Source organism: Miscanthus floridulus, chromosome 3, assembly GCF_019320115.1.
Source record: "Miscanthus floridulus cultivar M001 chromosome 3, ASM1932011v1, whole genome shotgun sequence".
Taxonomy (NCBI): Eukaryota; Viridiplantae; Streptophyta; class Magnoliopsida; order Poales; family Poaceae; genus Miscanthus; species Miscanthus floridulus.
In genome coordinates, this window is record NC_089582.1 from 122,053,724 (window position 1) to 122,070,102 (window position 16,379).

The 16,379-nt window shown below is 49.0% G+C and overlaps 1 protein-coding gene and 1 pseudogene across 3 annotated transcripts; both read right to left on the bottom strand.

Moving 5' to 3' along the window:
* Positions 1 to 35: 35 nt before the first annotated feature.
* LOC136542265 (uncharacterized) lies at positions 36 to 1,785 on the bottom strand (annotated as a pseudogene).
* A 191-nt stretch (positions 1,786 to 1,976) lies between these two features.
* On the bottom strand, positions 1,977 to 8,152 carry LOC136542266 (uncharacterized protein At2g39795, mitochondrial-like). 3 transcript variants are annotated; one of them, XM_066534615.1, is made up of 4 exons: positions 7,837 to 8,144; positions 7,412 to 7,764; positions 7,145 to 7,324; positions 1,977 to 2,090 (listed from the first exon to the last, which is right to left on the bottom strand). In XM_066534615.1, the coding sequence occupies exons 1-4, from the start codon at positions 8,041 to 8,043 to the stop codon at positions 2,081 to 2,083; spliced, it is 750 nt and encodes a 249-aa protein (XP_066390712.1). In that variant the 5' UTR covers positions 8,044 to 8,144; the 3' UTR covers positions 1,977 to 2,080. The 3 variants fall into 3 exon arrangements, with proteins under 3 accessions (XP_066390712.1, XP_066390713.1, XP_066390711.1); XM_066534616.1 differs by lacking the exon at positions 1,977 to 2,090 and adding an exon at positions 5,162 to 5,476 and having other exon boundaries at positions 7,837 to 8,135; XM_066534614.1 differs by lacking the exon at positions 1,977 to 2,090 and adding an exon at positions 5,501 to 5,922 and having other exon boundaries at positions 7,837 to 8,152.
* Positions 8,153 to 16,379: the final 8,227 nt, after the last annotated feature.

Below are 16,379 nucleotides of genomic sequence, written 5' to 3' on the forward strand. Positions count from 1 at the left end.
TAAACGAACTGATACATCATTCACTTGTATGATTGTATCAGTTGTAGTTTGTGTTCAAGAACGGGTTCTTCTCGTTGTAGAAGGGGTTTGTGAAACTGCTGGTGAGGCTTTCATTGACTTTCTTCCCTTTCACCGCTGAGTCCGACTGATGCTGAGAGAAGGCCTTGGGGTTGAAGTTGTCATCAAGGTCGATGTCCTCAAAGGTAGCCACAGCCCTCACTGCCAGTGATGTCCCTCTGCTTCTCCATCTCTTCCACGTGCTCCTTGAACTCTTTCTTAGCAGCGGTGATCACGCCATCCCCGTGCTGATCACACCATGCCCTGCCAAAAAAAAAAAAAAATGTCACCATCTCAGTTATGAGAAATCATGTGCCTAATCTGAATGATGTATGGTCCAGTGATCTACTTTGGGAAGAAGGGCTTGAGGTCAGTCTTGTCCACCGGAAGCTTTGTTGAGATGGCATCGATCTGCTGATTCCTACAAAATCCAAGACTCCATCTTTGAGCAACAGAAGATCGAAAGAAATTACATTGACAAAGAACATAGTGAACTACAACTTACGAGAAGTTCAAATTCCGATTTGTAGATGATAGCTCAGCCTGAATCCTTGAGAGCTCTTTCTTTGTGTTCTCCACCAGAACCTTCAGTGATTCCAGATGCATATTGTAACTTCATCACTGCTACCTCTTGAAACAAACTTATACAGGATGAGAGAGTCACCAATGCACATTACCTTACCACGCAGCAGCTCGGAAGCAGAGTCATCATCCGTGTTCGAGTGCAGCCTCGTCTTGGCCCTCTTAGCATCCGGGCCAGAGGCAGCTGCCATGGGGCTCGCCTCCAGCTGGCACTCGCTGTAGGATGAGCGCGGAGGAGCACGCTGCGGCTGCTCACCGGTGGCTGCCGCCTCGCCACTGTTACAGGCGCCAGCTTTCTTCCACTTCTTGATGCCATCGAACCCCCACGAGCTTTTCTTCTTACCTTTCACCGTCTCTTTCTCGTCGACCCCTTCATCCCCCGCAGGCTCCTTGTTCTCGGTGCCATTGCCGCCGCTGTGGAACATCCCCGCCAGATGCCTCCTCTTCCCCTTCTCGGCCTTCCCGGAGAGCACCGCTTCCGACGGCGAGCTCTGGGCCATGAGGACTGACGCGTTGTTGGCGTCCACCGGGGCCAGCGGTGGCCTTGATGCGCTGCTGTTCACGTCCTGGTCCTTCTTGGATCTGCTCTTCCACGGCGTGATGAAGGCCTTGTGCTTCGGCTTGTCGGAGGCCGCCGCAGTGGCGGGGGGATGCGGGTCACGGAGGTCGATCTCCGACCACTCCTCGCCTGAGACCTCGGCGTCGGGGCAGTCGACGACGACGCCGAACGCGGAGAACCGCTTCACGAGGGGCGCCTTGGACGCGTTGTACTCCGACGCGGAGACGCACTTGGCGTAGAGGAGCTCCTGGAGGAAGAGGAGCTTGTCCCGGAGCACCGCGGGCTGCTCAGGGTGCTGCGGCGGCGCGACGAGCGCCGCGAGCATGTTGCCGCGGAAGGCGGCGACGTCGGAGGCCGGGACGATGCCCTCGCGGTGGAGCGCGGCGAGGTGGAGGATGCGATGGAAGGACTCCTGCTGCCACTTGAGCTGCTCGGCGTGGCGCCGCGCCGCGGCCTGGTCGGCGGTGAGCCGCCGGCCCACGCGGAAGGAGGGCAGGATGGACTTGCAGAGCGACGCGATGGTGTCCTGCAGGCCCGAGTAGTACGTCGGCGTGTACGTGTACCCCATCGCCGCAGAGCTTGCTGCCGGAGTGCCCGCGCTGCTTCTTTGGCGATCTCTCGAGAAGCTGAGCAAGGGAGCGTCAGAGAGTGATGGTTCTTGGAGAGAGGAGTGGTGTGATTTGGTGAGCGAGCTCCTCTGGTTTTGTTTGGCTTTTGTCCCAACGGCTGCGGGGGTGGAACTAGCCGTTGAGGGGATGACTGAATCTGCCAGTGGGCCCCGCTAGTCAGTGAGTTCGTAAGCCCCCTCTCTACCTGGCAGGCTGGCACTGGCAGGTTCCCTTCTGAGCCGTCGCCCGCTTAATCCAACCGTTGCAGCCCCTTTCACATTGGACTGTAAGAGTTTAGAAGAGCAGATTACTCTAGCACGCACGTAGTAACTCATTGGAAATTCCAAATGAACAGATTTAGCATTGAAAAAAAAATCAAATGGGAGAGATTTTAACAGATACACTGTTGAGTGTAGAGGACAATCTTATCACAAACAAATGATAATACAGTAAGATATCCAGATCATCAATTTCCAAGAGCGCTGAGCCATCTAAACTGATAAAAAAAAAACTTCTTCAGCACACAATAGTCAGATAGCACGGCAGAGACTGCAGGAGACCATCACCGGTCCTTAGAGCCTATTCATTCCCAGTCCAGGGAGTAACCGCGCTTAGATGGTGTTTGGTCGTTGTCCCATCGAATATTTGACACATATATGAAATATTAAATATAGACTAATTACGAAACTAATTGCATAGTTTATGACTAATTTACGAGACGAATCTTTTAAGCATAATTAGTCCATGATTTGACAACGTGGTGCTACAGTAACTTTATGCTAACGACGGATTAATTAGGCTTAAAAAAATCGTCTCGATGAGTATTGACGGATTATGTAATTTGTTTTTTTATTAGTATCCGAACACACCATGCAACATCCTCCCGACACATCTCCTAAATTTTAGTCATTGGATCCAAACACCACCTTACATTGGCAGTGTGTCTGCAAGTTGAGAGAGGGTTCAGAGATTTCGGGGCGCCAATAATGATTAGTATGGCTTATTGTGGATACAGAATAGTAATAGAAAACTTATTTGTGGGCTTCTGGTTGTGGGTTGGCCAAAGTTTCAAAAGGCGACATCTTAGGCGCGCCTAGGCGCGACTAATCTGGAGGCGATGAGCTTTGCCTGGCCTACGAAGGTAGGCGGACCCCTAGGCGGGTGCAGCGCCTCGGCGGCGCAAGGCGGCGCCTCGGCAGCGATTTGGCGACGCGCAGACACTCTAGGTGGCGTGGAGGCGGACGCCTCGGGCGAGCGCGCGAAATTTTCCGCCCCCGCGGAAGCGCGTGCGCGCAGCTGGCTTTGGGCGCGGGAAAAGAAGCCTCGTGCGGGAAGTATAAGAGGGAGAAGGGGGAAAAGGACGCGCGCGCCTGCCTGTTTTGTGCTTCTCCTGCTCTCAGACGGCCGCTGCCCCTCACCTGCCTCCGCCTGCAACGCTGCGACCCCTCTGGGAAGCTGCTCCCAACGGCCGCGCTCCTCCCTGCCGGCGCCGGGCAGGTGGATCCGCAGGCCGCGCTCTTTCCCATCTGGAAGCTCCTCCCCGTGGCCCGTCCCTAAGACCCTCCCAGCCTGCAAGCGCCTCCCCGCCGGTCGCACTGCTCCCCGCCTAGAAGCTCCTCCCCACCAGTCTCGTCTTCCCGTCGGCGCACCCCTCCCGCAGGCGCATCCCTCCCCGACGGTGTCCTCCTGTCCTCCCTAAGCGGCAGCCCCAAGGTCAGTCCTCCCCCCTGCTCGCTGCTCCCCTCCCCTCCCCTGCTCCTAAGCTGAATACTCTGGATGCCTGAATGCTCTGAATGACTACTCTGAATGCCTGAATGTTAGAGAGCCTGATCTGTGGTCTGAATCTGAATGTCTGCCTACTCTGAATGCCTAATCTGAATGCATGAATGCCTGAATGTTACTCTGAATGCCTTCTCTAAATGCCTGAATGTAGGATGTGTCACTTATTGTTATAGCTGGTTTGCTACATGTATGTATTGCCTGAATGTTCACTGAACTCACTGAAATCTGAATGTATGTATAGGTTATTGCATACTGAATGTCTGTTGTCATTTGGTAATATTGATGTCACTGAACCCTGAATGTATGCTCACTGAAATCTGAATGTAGGATGTCGACAACAGAGGTTGCACCTGAAACTGGGGGAGCGAACACTGAGGGAGCGAATCTCCTGAGAAGGATTTCGGATGATGTGGGATGAGAATATGGGGGTTCTTGTTGATGCTAACAACAAGGACAAGGTGAAATGCAAACTCTGTGACAATATGATGCAAGGAGGGGTTTATAGGTTGAAGCAACATGTGGCCCATGAAAGAAACAATTTGCGATGAAATGCAAGGCCAGAACACCGAAGGCTCTAGAGGCTAAAGAGAAGTGCAAGAAAGCACTAAATGATGCAAAAAGGAAGAGGAGGAGAAGACTGTTCGTGAACTAGAACTTAGAGAGGAAGTGAATGTTTCTTGGGTTGGAGGTGGAAAGTCAGAGGAAGTCACTTGTATTGAAAGTTCAGAGCCTCACAAATTAGGATCCATTGACAAATGGACACGTGATATTGATCCTAAAGCAACCAAATCTGAATCTTTCACTCAACAGAAGCTGAACAAGGAGCTTTGGAAAGAAAGAACACATGAGGTGCATAAATATATTGCAAGACGGGTCTATACACATGATAAGTTCCTATTCTGTATTTATATTTCAGAATTCATTAGATGCTATTATGGCTATATTGAACACTAATTAACCTTTTTTTTGTAACATTGGCAGCAATACCATTCAATGCATGTGACAATGATGAGTTCAAACAAATGGTTGAAGCAATTGGACAATTTGGGGCTGGACTTGAACCTCCAACTCAGTATGGTCTGCCGGAGAGATTGTTGAAAGAAGAATATGCAAGAACCAAGAGTTTGCTGCAAGAACGTGAAGCCGAGAAGCTGAAGAATGGGTGCTCTATTATGACTGATGTTTGGTCAGATAGGAAGAGGAGAAGCATAATGAACTTGTGCACTAATTGTGCTGAAGAATGGGTTCTCCATTTGGTTGATGGGGATATGAAGCCATCCGTGGGTTTCGTTTATGGAGAACTACTAAAAGCAAAGAGAGAGATCAAAGAGGCCTTCGGCAACAATGAGTCCCGGCTCAAGGAGGTAATTGTTGTTAATGACAAGAAGATGAAAGGAGGACTTGATTCTCCATTGCATTTGATAGCTTATTTGCTGAATCCACACTATAGTTACAGTAACCCATCAATCTTTGATGAGCCCACAATAACAGAAGGATTTATCAGTTGTGTGGAGACTTTTTATTATCATGATGAGGATAAGCAAGATCAGGCTGCCAACATTGAACTGAAAAAGTTTCAGAATCGAGAAGGACCATTTAACAAGAAGCTTGCAAGGACTTTTGAAAACTTTGATTACAACCCAGGTAGAGTTACTTGTTATTACAATAAATTTGATTACAACATGGTTGTTTGCTGTTTTCATCTAACAATAAATGGATACTAACTAATAGAGGTGTTTTTCATTTATTTCAGCATCATGGTGGCGACTGTATGGAACTAAAACACCAGCTTTACAGAAGATGGCTACAAGGATCCTATCTTTGATATCAAGCTCTTCTGGTTGTGAAAGAAATTAGAGCAGGTTTGAAGGGGTTAGTACCTGTCTACCTGAAAATTGCAGCAGCATTACAATTAAATTGCAGACTTGAAAATGCTCTTATTTTAAATTTATAGGTACACACTAACAAGAGAAATAGGCTTACTACACCCCGCCTGAATAAATTGGTCTATATTCAATTCAACTCCAAGCTAATTAATAAGAAAGAAAAGATCGAGTCAAAGAAGATCAGTGATGTTCTCTTGTCTAATGATACAACTGAAGCTCAAGGTTTCCTACATGAGAATGGAGATGATTGTGCATTAGTTGTCTATAGAGATGAGGAAGATAAGATGAAAAGTATAGGGATACCTTGGTCTGTTATTGGAGATGTAGTGGGAGCAGAAGAACAACTTAAGCTACGTAGAAGTGCAAGAGTGAGACAGCTTTATGAAGGAGAAGAATTTGACTCCGAAGAAGAACAGTTTGATGAAGATGAGGATGATTATGTGGAACCCTATAGAAGAAGAAAGATGATATGGTAGTGGGGCCTTTTTATCATGTCATGGTTTATCTTTTACGATGCATTCATGTATGTCTGAAACTTATGAACTGCTGCTGTGTGACTGTGTTTTTCTTCTTTGTGAGAACTATGTGGTCTTTGAACAAGACCTTTATTTATGAATTGTGTTGTGCACTTGTACTGTTGTCCTGTCCATTTGTTCGTGCTTTAAAATTTGTAATTACTAGCTACTGTTATGGTCTGTTCATGGATGGGAGATGGTTGAAATCATTCAGATAAGTATCAACTTGCTATTTTCTATTTTTAATGAACTGTTTGTTGTCTATTGAGTATTTACAAGTTGTCAATCCTTGCTGTAGGAACTAGGAACAAGCTGTCTATTGATTAGAGACTAAGCCAGTAAGCCACTGAGGTCTGTCTACTGCCCTCTCTTTTATATACTGTATTCAGCTACTCTATGCTTCTATTTAACTAATTTATTCAGCATTTTCTGCTATATATATAATATATATATGTTGTGTGCTAAATTGGCAAAACGTCTAAAAAAACGCCTTGAAACGCCTAGGCTGGCCTAGGCTAGGCTAGTGCTAGGCTATAGGTCAGTGCCTAGATAGCGCCTGGCGCCTCGTTGAACTTTGGGGTTGGCACAAGTTGGCTACAACAATTTAACAGCAGTAACCTACTGAAAATTACCACAGGTAGGCCATCGGCAAATGGCTGTATATCATTTGACAGTCTTGTTGGACCACATGTATTCCGTTTTCTTTCAGAAACTAAACTACACACACTAGAGGTTAAAACCCAAAAGCAAGCTTGAATTTACAGAACAGGAGCTGACTGTAGGTATAAATTTTATCAATAAAGGTACTTGCACTTTCATTTCCATTTCTCTCTTAGGTCAATTATTCAACAAAACATGGAGACGAAGCAAAATATCAACATTTCTGGTGACTGCCAAACAGCTGCTAGCTCATCATCTCCCCACCCAGACTAAGTAGGAATATCCACAGTACTATGAATTTTGAAATGATTCCTTACCTAATGGATGGATTGTTTGTTTTTCCCACCCCTCAACATTCAGGGCTTGTGACCGTGTACATGGGTAATTATACTTCGACCTTTTTCCAACAATGTGCCTTTAACTTGAACTCATTTCTACGACGACTCAGACTAAATTTACCTACAATCAAGGAGACATATTCATCACCCATATTACCTGCCGTGTGCGTTCTTATCCCACTTGTTAAGGAATGATTCGATAGTCTTCAACCACCGGAGCAGCTCCATCTTCTCCTTGTTTGCCATGTAGTCGTGTAAGAATCCGGCGAGCTCGTCGTCCACCTCCCTCTCCTTCAAGAACTTCGCCACCGCTTCCCTCTCCTCAGCCCCCAGTTTCCTGCGAACCAAATCACACAAACCTCAGGAAACGAACGAACAAACTGCTTGACACAGACAGCTCACTGCACCACACAGTAATCCATACTCGAAATCGCGCCCACCACGACCACCACCGCCGCTGCCGCCAGCCTTGAGGATGAGCACGTGGCGGACGGCGAGGTCGTCGGGCCAGGCGGAGCAGATGAAGCCGAGGACGCGCTCGCCCCGGGTGACCTCGACGATGAGGCTGAGGTGGAGGCGGGGCCCGCGCTCGAGCGACTCGACGCGGCGGAAGAGGGGCGCGTCGTCGGGGACAGGCTCCGCGGCGCCGTCGAACATGGTGGCCTCGACCTTTACCTCCTCGGCTCCGGCTCCCGCGGTGGTGCGCGTGGCCCGGAGGCGCACCCACTGCTCCCCCGGGCGGTCCTCCACGGCAAACGACTTGAAGCTACTCGGCGGCTGCACGAAGAGGAGGAAGCCGTGAGGGTCTTGCTGAGAACGTGAGGCGGAGGGAGGGGATTACTGCCTTACCGGGTAGGGAGGGCGGCGCTCCGCGAGGTAGGTGATCTCGGAGCGGAGGAGGCGGAGAAGGCGGTCATCTAGTGGGGAGCGCAGAGGCGCGACGACGGAGGATGAGGAGGAAGTGGAAGCGGAAGCGAAGGCGGCAGCAACTCGGGGGGTCGCGTGGGCGACGGCGGCGGTGAGAGAGCGCGCGCGGCGGAGGATGGCGCACGCCATGTGTTCGACGCTTTGCCTCTGCAAGGGTGCGGAGTGTCTGATAGATGTGACGAGTGATGACGGGCCCACGTCGTTTCGTCGTTGGGCTAGCCCAGTAATGCCTGTGCCCGTTCTGCGGCCCATTGCGGGCTTGATGCAAATCCGGGCCACCAGCAAACGGGCTTTGTATACAAGTTACAACTAGCAGTTTTTTTTTGGAATAAACAGGGGGATTAAACATAAGAAAGGGATTAAACATACACATTGCACAGCGCAGGGATTAAACATAATAACAAGCAGTAAAAAATAAGTGCATAGCGGTGACTAAAGGTAATGGTAAAAAACTCTCATCACATCTGTCATCACACAACATATATGATATAGTTCATTACAGAATAAGTGCAAACTCGCAAAAAAAAAAAAATAGTTGCAAACTCGCAAGCCCAGCTGGTACACTCCGATCCTGTTTATCCCAGGACACACAATCCTTTTATTCGGGCTATATTACATTATACGTATAGTAGTATCACTGTATGTATTCTTTGAATCTGTGCTCATCTGAATAGTAGTTGACGCGTGGAATTAGATGGCGCTACTAACCTCAACATATATGGCAGTAACCGACATGTAGTAGGAAATGGCCATTAATATGACGAAAATTGTGGTCGGAAACGCCCCCGTACTGTCTCCAAACCACATACACGCAGCCACCGCGATGCCCATGACAGTAATGGCATACCAGATACGCGTTTCCGGATTCCGGAGCTTTGCCGAACGACACTTGGTAAACTGGTTGTGTACAAACTTTAGTTTACCGAATGTTTTTTTTTTTTGTCGGACACTCGACAAAAACTTTGCTGAGTGTCCAAAATACACTCGGTAAATATTTTTTTCGAAAAATAAAAAAAAACCATCACAAACATTTTTTTCGAAAAAAAAGCCACCACTGGCCGGTCTCCGCCGGCAGCTGTCGGTCTCCTCGGCGGCGCCCTTGCCCTACGTCTCGTCTCCGCTCCCCGGCTTCACGGCCGCCGCCACAAGCCACCACCGGCCACCACCACCACGCCACCGCCGCCCACCACCACCACGCCACCACTCGCCACGCCGGGGAAGAGAGGGAGAGGAGGACGTGGCCGCCGAATCCGAGGAAGATAGGGAAAGGAGGGGGCGGCCGGGCCGGATCCGCCGCCGGGGAAGAGAGGGAGAGGAGGGGGCGACCGAGCTGGGGCCAGATCTGGTGGAGGCGGTGGAGGAGGGAGGGAGGTGTGCCGGCGAGGGAGGAGGGGAGGGCGGGCCGCGCCGGCGTGGGAGGAGGGGAGGGCAGGCCGCGCCGGCACCGGAGAGGGAGGAGGGGAGGACGGGTGTCCTAGATCTGAGCACTCGGCAAAGATTTTTTTTCATTTTTTTCTTCTCTTTCTTTCCTAGAAAAAATATTTTTTCCTTTATCAAGTGTTTTAGATCTGGGCACTCGGCAAAGATTTTTTTTAATTTTTTTTCTTCTCTTTCTTTCCCAGAAAAAATAATTTTTCCTTTGCCGAGTGTAAAAAAAACACTCGGCAAACCCCATTTTTGCCGAGTGTTTTTTTTTTTTGACACTCGGCAAACCACCTCTTTTCCGATTGTTTTTTTTTTGCCGAGTATTTTTATGGCAGCATTCGACAAAGAACTTATTTGCTGAGTACCCAAGAGAATACACTTGACCAACACAAAAACACTCTGCAAATTTGACCAGCATATTCTTGAGACGATGCTAAAGCTGTGTGTTAGCGTTAACTAGGAGTATATAGAGACAGAGGGACAGAGCACGATATTATTTTTGGAGGGGTGGGAAATTACAAACAGCACACGGCTACTAGTAGCTGGTTCGCCATTTTGTTTGCTTACAAGAAACGACAAAAACTCCAGGCTTAGATAAAACGAATTAATATTGCTGACATGGACCTTGGTGCCTCAGCCCCAGCGTGTATATAAGGCTTGGTGCTGCATGTAACATTGCTCCTTTCGCCTGGCACTTAGGTTTCTCAAACAAGCATTGTTCAGGTATTTTCCAAGACGCGTGGGCCGCCATGATTTCCCAGCTCCTATATATACAGGCTCCGCCCGCCATGATTTGTTTATGTGGAAATTTATTTGTATTTTTCTGTTGGCACGCAAACACGGATACGGACGAGTCGGACTGAAATTCTTTCACAGTGTTCCTTGTCCGGGAATCATTTCCTATTTATCAGCAGTACATATATTCTGCACATAGCCATATAGAATGGTACAAATGCCTGCGGCGTTGCAGTAAGAAAGCAGCATGCTGCAAGCATATGATAATGGTATCTCCAACAACAGACAATGCGTTCGACTGGTCTACTATCGGATTGTTTCCGCTTATTTTAGCTTATTCTCTCTCACAGAACACCATTGAATCATCCAGAACCATCCAAAATTCACTGTTGAGGCCACCAGCCGAACGCCATGAGAGACTCTAAACAGAACTTTTACCCCTATATTTTAGGACTATCCTAGAGGCAAAAGAAACTCACTCCAATAAAACCCTCAAATCTTCCTTCCTAGTCCCGTCTCTCAGGGTGCATATAGTTTTCCTCCGCCCCCAACTTTTTTTTTCTGGTCCTGACTCTCTCCTATGCTGCCACCCTACTCTCTCCCACCGTGCCACCACCTACAACCATCCATCTCCATGTCCATGAAGTTGAGGAAAGAAGCGGTGTCGTCCTACTCCTTCCTGCCGTGCCGCCACCCGCAACCCTCCATCCTACGTATCCATCCAACTAGAGGGAGAAGCTCGTCGAATTCGGATCCAAGGCTGCTGGCGCCGCCCTCTCCCCATCCAACGCCTCATTGGGCGGCAGGTTGAGCCCAAACCATGTTTGGATGTGTCGGTGTATAGTAGATGCGTCCCAGCAGCTTGTCGACGAGGGAGGCGAAGAAGAGCTGTCGCAGACGTGTCCGCGTCCGCTAAGAACCCCATGCCGGCGCGCGGGCACCACGACGGTGTGGATGGCCATGATGAAGCGGAGGTATGGTGACCACGGAGGCGGAGTACGAGGGCTCGATGCAACCTGTCAAAGGGGGGGGGGGATTCGAGTGCGTTTGGTCGGAGAGCGAGATAAAATAGAATGGTTCTATCATTAATTTAGGGATGATATGGTTTCTATTCTTCTGTTTGATTGAAAGGATGGAACATGTTTGGTCGGAGGGATAGATTGATAGCGATGAATGTAATAACAGATCTGTTAAGTCACCGTAGATGTGGGTGCCCTATGTCATTGAAATTTCCTATCCGGTCTTCTTCCTCCACCCCACGACAACGAACTGCCGCCCGCGCGGATACCCGTCTCCGCGAGGACCGCGACTCCGTCCACGCCACCGCTCGCCCATGGCCGCCTCCGCCTCCGGCCACGCCGCTCCGGCCATATATCTCCGCTCGCCGACCGTCTTCGGCCACCCCAAGCTCGCCCAGATCCAATCGAGTTGTACTGCTCCGGCCATCTCCGCTTGCCGGCCATCTCTACTCGCCCAAATCCTACCGTGGCGCGTGCGGCTACGCTTGCCCCGGCCTCGAGTCCAGTGATCCTCCGCCCATCCATGGCTGCGGCTCCACCCGCCAGCTCGCTCGGTCCGCTCCTCCTCCTTAGGCACGCACAAGAGGGAGACAGCGTGAGCGCCGTCCGAGTGGAGCGAGTTCGTTCGGCCAAATTTTTGGGACAGGCTCACTCCGAATCTCAGCGAATATTCCATGTATGAGAGCGGCTCCATCCCTTCGTTCATCAACCAAACGCTGGTAGGAATGGAACCGCTCCATCCCATCCCTACTCATCCCTCAAACCAAACGCTGTCAAGTTCGGATTGCCACGCCATGCCGCCATCTCTTCTCTTCTCTACAACTAAAAAATCCATAAGAGAATCGTTGATCCGTCGTGCGAAAACCGCACGCTCCTTCGCCTTCACCCTGCATGCGATCCCCCCACCCCCACACGCATGATTGCCGCCCACACACGAATCTCGCCCACGCTCCCTCCGACCCCAGCTCCTGCTCCCTGCAATCCCCTCAGACCCGCCGCCGCCTCCACCCCCGCTCCTGGCGGGCATCCTCCGGCTCCGGCGCGGCGCGGAGACCGCCTCCACCCCCGCTCCTGTCCTCCCCCGGTAGAATCATTCTCGCGAACCAAAAGGAAACCTCGCGCCACGCCGCCATCGCTCGCGCACTCGCTCCACGCGCGGCCGGCTGCCGTCCTCCGCATCCGCCGATCCCCATCGTCACCTAGAGTCTAGAGCCGTCCTCGCCGTCGCACGTGCCTCGGCCACCGTCATCGAACCAAGCGCGGGCACTGTCATCCTCGTCCGCCGCCCCCGACGTCTCCCTCACCCTCAGGGTCCTGCACTGTCTTCGCCGTCGCGGGCGCCACCATCGTCCTCACTGGCCGATCCCTTCTCTCTCGGCGCTGCAGAGCCCAACGAAGACGGGGAGACGCCGCTCGTCGCCGCAGCAACAGGTTAGTCGAGATCCACGACGACCATTCTCCCTCACTCAACTAGATCCATCTCCACTATCGTCCAGCGGGCCGCCGATCCACCTCTGCCTGTCCGACGGTTGCATCACCAGCCAAAAACTGCAGGTTTGTTCTTGTGATTGCTGAATGGATCATTCTAATGACTGCAGGTGTTTGTTCTTGTGATTGCTGAATGGATCATTCTAATGACTGCAGGTGTTTGTTCTTGTGATTGCTGAACCTTTCCACTGAGTTCGACAGGAATAATCTGGTCAAGGTTCTAATATGTGGAGTTTTGCAATAAAGTCATAGCCGTAAACCATCCCAAATCCACCTTGATCAATCTCTTGCTCAGTAGAGAAATTAAGTGATAAATCAAGAGTTGTTGGCTCTGCACTTTCATCCCGTAATATGCTTACCAACATATGATGTTTACTATATTCATCTGTCAATTATTGGAAACAATAGTTATATATTTGGAATACCATCAAAGGAAATTTGATACAAAAAAGTTTCATGCATAGAAATTTTACAGAACAGGTGTGCTGGATTGAACAGTGACTTTTAAAAACCTTATCTGACATGCCCTAAAATACACCTTTACTAACCACAGCACAAGTGAATGATGTTCAGCCTAAGACGTGACTCTTCTGTCAAATTTATAGCAGAGTTTAAATAATAATCAGATTCAAGCAAAAACAAAATGGATATACTAAAACTGACATTTATGTGCTCTGTAATATGCCACTCCTCTGCATGAGTTCTGGTGATATGAAGTCCTGGAAGCTGGTGGAAGATCGAGTTCTCTAGATAACCTGGAAAAAAATAATGGTCTTAGTTTTTTAAGGCATTTTGACACATGACAAGAAATTTAACCGTGTTTTTAAATAAAAGGTGTGTGGTCAATTTTGTGACCCTTAGTTGATGAATATTGATCTGCACCAATTATTAATCATGCGGCCACCTCTTGTCGCCGGTATTTCATTGACTCACTGCACTATCAGATCTGTAAACCCCTAAAAACAGATAAAAAAACTAACACGGCCCCCAACCAACTACCATCGGCCTATTCTGATTTCTGATCCAGTAACCTACAAATCTACAATGGAATCATCATGAACCCTGAAACCTAAACTTGGTAAATGGAGTTTGGCTGGAAAGCTACTTCCATCAGTGGAGCATAGTTACAGATTTGATTGGTCGCAAATGAGCTAAATATTGTGTTTCAGAGAGGGGCTGGGATCGCAACACCGACATTTAGATCTATATGCAGATCTGAAAGACTCAACTGATTTGACAAACTTGGGCGTGTGATTAGGGCATCTCTATTGGCTTACAAAGCTACTACCATAGGTGAAATCAGCAAGGTTAAGGTAGGATGATACAATTCATAAAAATACGAGTAGGACCCTGCAGGATATGGTCACTTTGGTTTAGTATGTATAATTTTGAAAGCTGATTCCTTTCCTATGCGTGACTATTTTGAATCCAGTGAGCTGTTATTGTCAAATATTTTGCAAGGCGGCGCGGGCGGTGTTGCGCGGACGGCGCGGGCGCGGATCCTCGCCACGGCAGCGGCGCTCGGCCCCTACAGTTTGTGCCTTGCCACGCGGCCACGCCGTACCTGCGGAACCAGCACACACTGACGAATTTGTAGTGCAGATCAGAAGATTAGGCAGCACAAGACAAAGTCGGGCAATTTCGAGAGGTTGTGCAGTTGCAGTGTTGCACTACAGAGAAACGTTATTGCCTCCCCCTGTGTGCAGACTTCATGACGGCAATGGCTCAACTCTTCCTCGGTGCACTGAGAATTAACATTATTTCACCCTCTTCCTTGTGCACCGAGCGAAGGGCCTCTTGTAGGAAAGACGGCGGTTTCTGTTAACCACTTCATCTCAACATAAACCCTCCTAATCGGTAATAGTAATTGGGATTAAGTAACTTATTACATGCCTCCGAAAGATTGAATCAACGGATCTAGAAGTTGACGAATTTACCACAGACGCCTTGTTATCGGCGGACATGTCATCTACCACAAAAAGAATAACGTCGTTAAATCCTGTCTCCAAAAAACTGAATCAGTAGAGATCTCGAAGTCGATAAAGTCACAATAGACGCGTCGTTGTCTATGTCGCATACGAATGAAAAAAAACAATGCCATTATAAATGTAGAAAATGCGGGCACATGTGTGAAGTCGAGAACATGGCTGTTGACAATAATAACAAAAGGTTGCATATGACAAAAGGGTTACACCGAATATTGTTTTGTTGGTCACAACTCATGAGTCATGTGATACATGCTCATGTAAATTGTTGCGATATTGAAGTCTGATCCAAAAGTGATTACTTGAATCTACCTAGGCGATGGTAATATGAGATCACATAACACACCAGAGACTCGAGATATGGTAACAAGGTTTGACCGAAGTCTACATCCTTAGAGCATGGTTATGGGTGCTCCTCCTCGAAACCGCGACTCTGGCCGCCCTGGGGCGCTGGCCAATGCCATTAACACCCCCCGTGAGCCTGTTGCTATGTGGTCGTGTTGCCTCTCACCTTCTTTTGTTACAAGTGCATCCCTCTCCGTTTTATAGAGAAGGTCAGGTTACAAGTGCCTAACACTTAGCTCTACCTAACCCTCTACTGATAATTACAACATAAGTCCAGTGTAACCCATTTAATAAAAAATATTTGACACATTTTCCAACAATCTCCACCTTGACGAATATTAGTGAACTTGAAGGTTGTCATGCGGAACCACCATGAACTCTGGACTTGAGTTGATGACTTTGCCGCTTCATGAAGAGCAACCCGATGAGTTTGACTTGACATCAAACTTGCTGCCTCAGGAAGCTTCGCTATCCTTGAAACTACATCACTGGTAACTCCACCTCCAACAATGCATCCATCCTTGCAACTAGTACAACTGCAATGCCATCCCCTCTACTGTCTAGAAAAGATTCCTCTCAATGTCTCAGTCACCCAGAAATATTGCAATATTAGCACTTGCCTCCATCTTCCTTGGACAGTCCTTCACATGTCCCCAATCTCTGCACTCGAAGCATTGCACCTTCTTCTCTTGCTCTTGGTCTCCACCTCCCCCCTATTGAAAGCCCTAGTTTGATTTTGGTAACTCAGACAACTAATGGACTAACCTAGGTTGGGTTCACACTGAGGTGATAAGCAAGGCTTGGAGATGGATGAAGGTTGCAGCCAAGATCTTATGCAAATGAAGTATAGCCGAGGATGAAGGTTGCAGCTAGAAAAGTCAAATTTTCATTCCTGCTACATTGCAAAATTACAACATGCAGTGGCAGGGCATGCCAAAGAACCAAAATAGTACAAGAAAACAGACATGAACATTTCACGAGTGACCTTGACGATGAGGCTGAGATGGAGGCGTGGCCCGTGCTCAAGCGACTCGACGCGGCAGAACGGAAGTGGAGCGCGTGGGCAACCAGTGCGGCCGCCGAGGGCCCAAGACAAATGGGCCTATCAGCATATATGTAATTAGTAGATATATTATGCAGATTTGATTTGGAGGCACAACAATTAGCCTAGTTCATTGTCGGCTGTTTCTATTCTCATACGTACTACGCTCTTGCAGAGAGAGAGAGAGAGAGAGAGAGAGAGAGAGAGAGAGAGAGAGAGACGCGTTGCGTCACGCTCCGGGCGTGATCTTGAGCCGGGAGTGGCCAACACGGCCTCTCGCGAGGGCAAGGAGACAGGGCTCGGAGCCCGTAACTCTGTTCGTGTGTTAGGCTCTGAGTTCCCGTCAGAGTCTGGAGAAAGATTCCCCTCGTCATCTTGAGTGAACGGCTGGTCGGGGCAACGCCATGGAGCGCGCGGTTCCCGGCC

Coding starts and splice junctions, on each gene's coding strand:
- LOC136542266 (XM_066534614.1), bottom strand. CDS start 8,043: ATGGCGTGCGCCATCCTCCGCCGCGCGCGCTCTCTCACCGCCGCCGTC. Junction 7,325..7,411: donor CGTGGTGGGCGCGATTTCGA/GTATGGATTACT, acceptor TTTGGTTCGCAG/GAAACTGGGGGCTGAGGAGA. Junction 5,923..7,144: donor GATAAGAACGCACACGGCAG/GTAATATGGGTG, acceptor CTTCTTCTATAG/GGTTCCACATAATCATCCTC.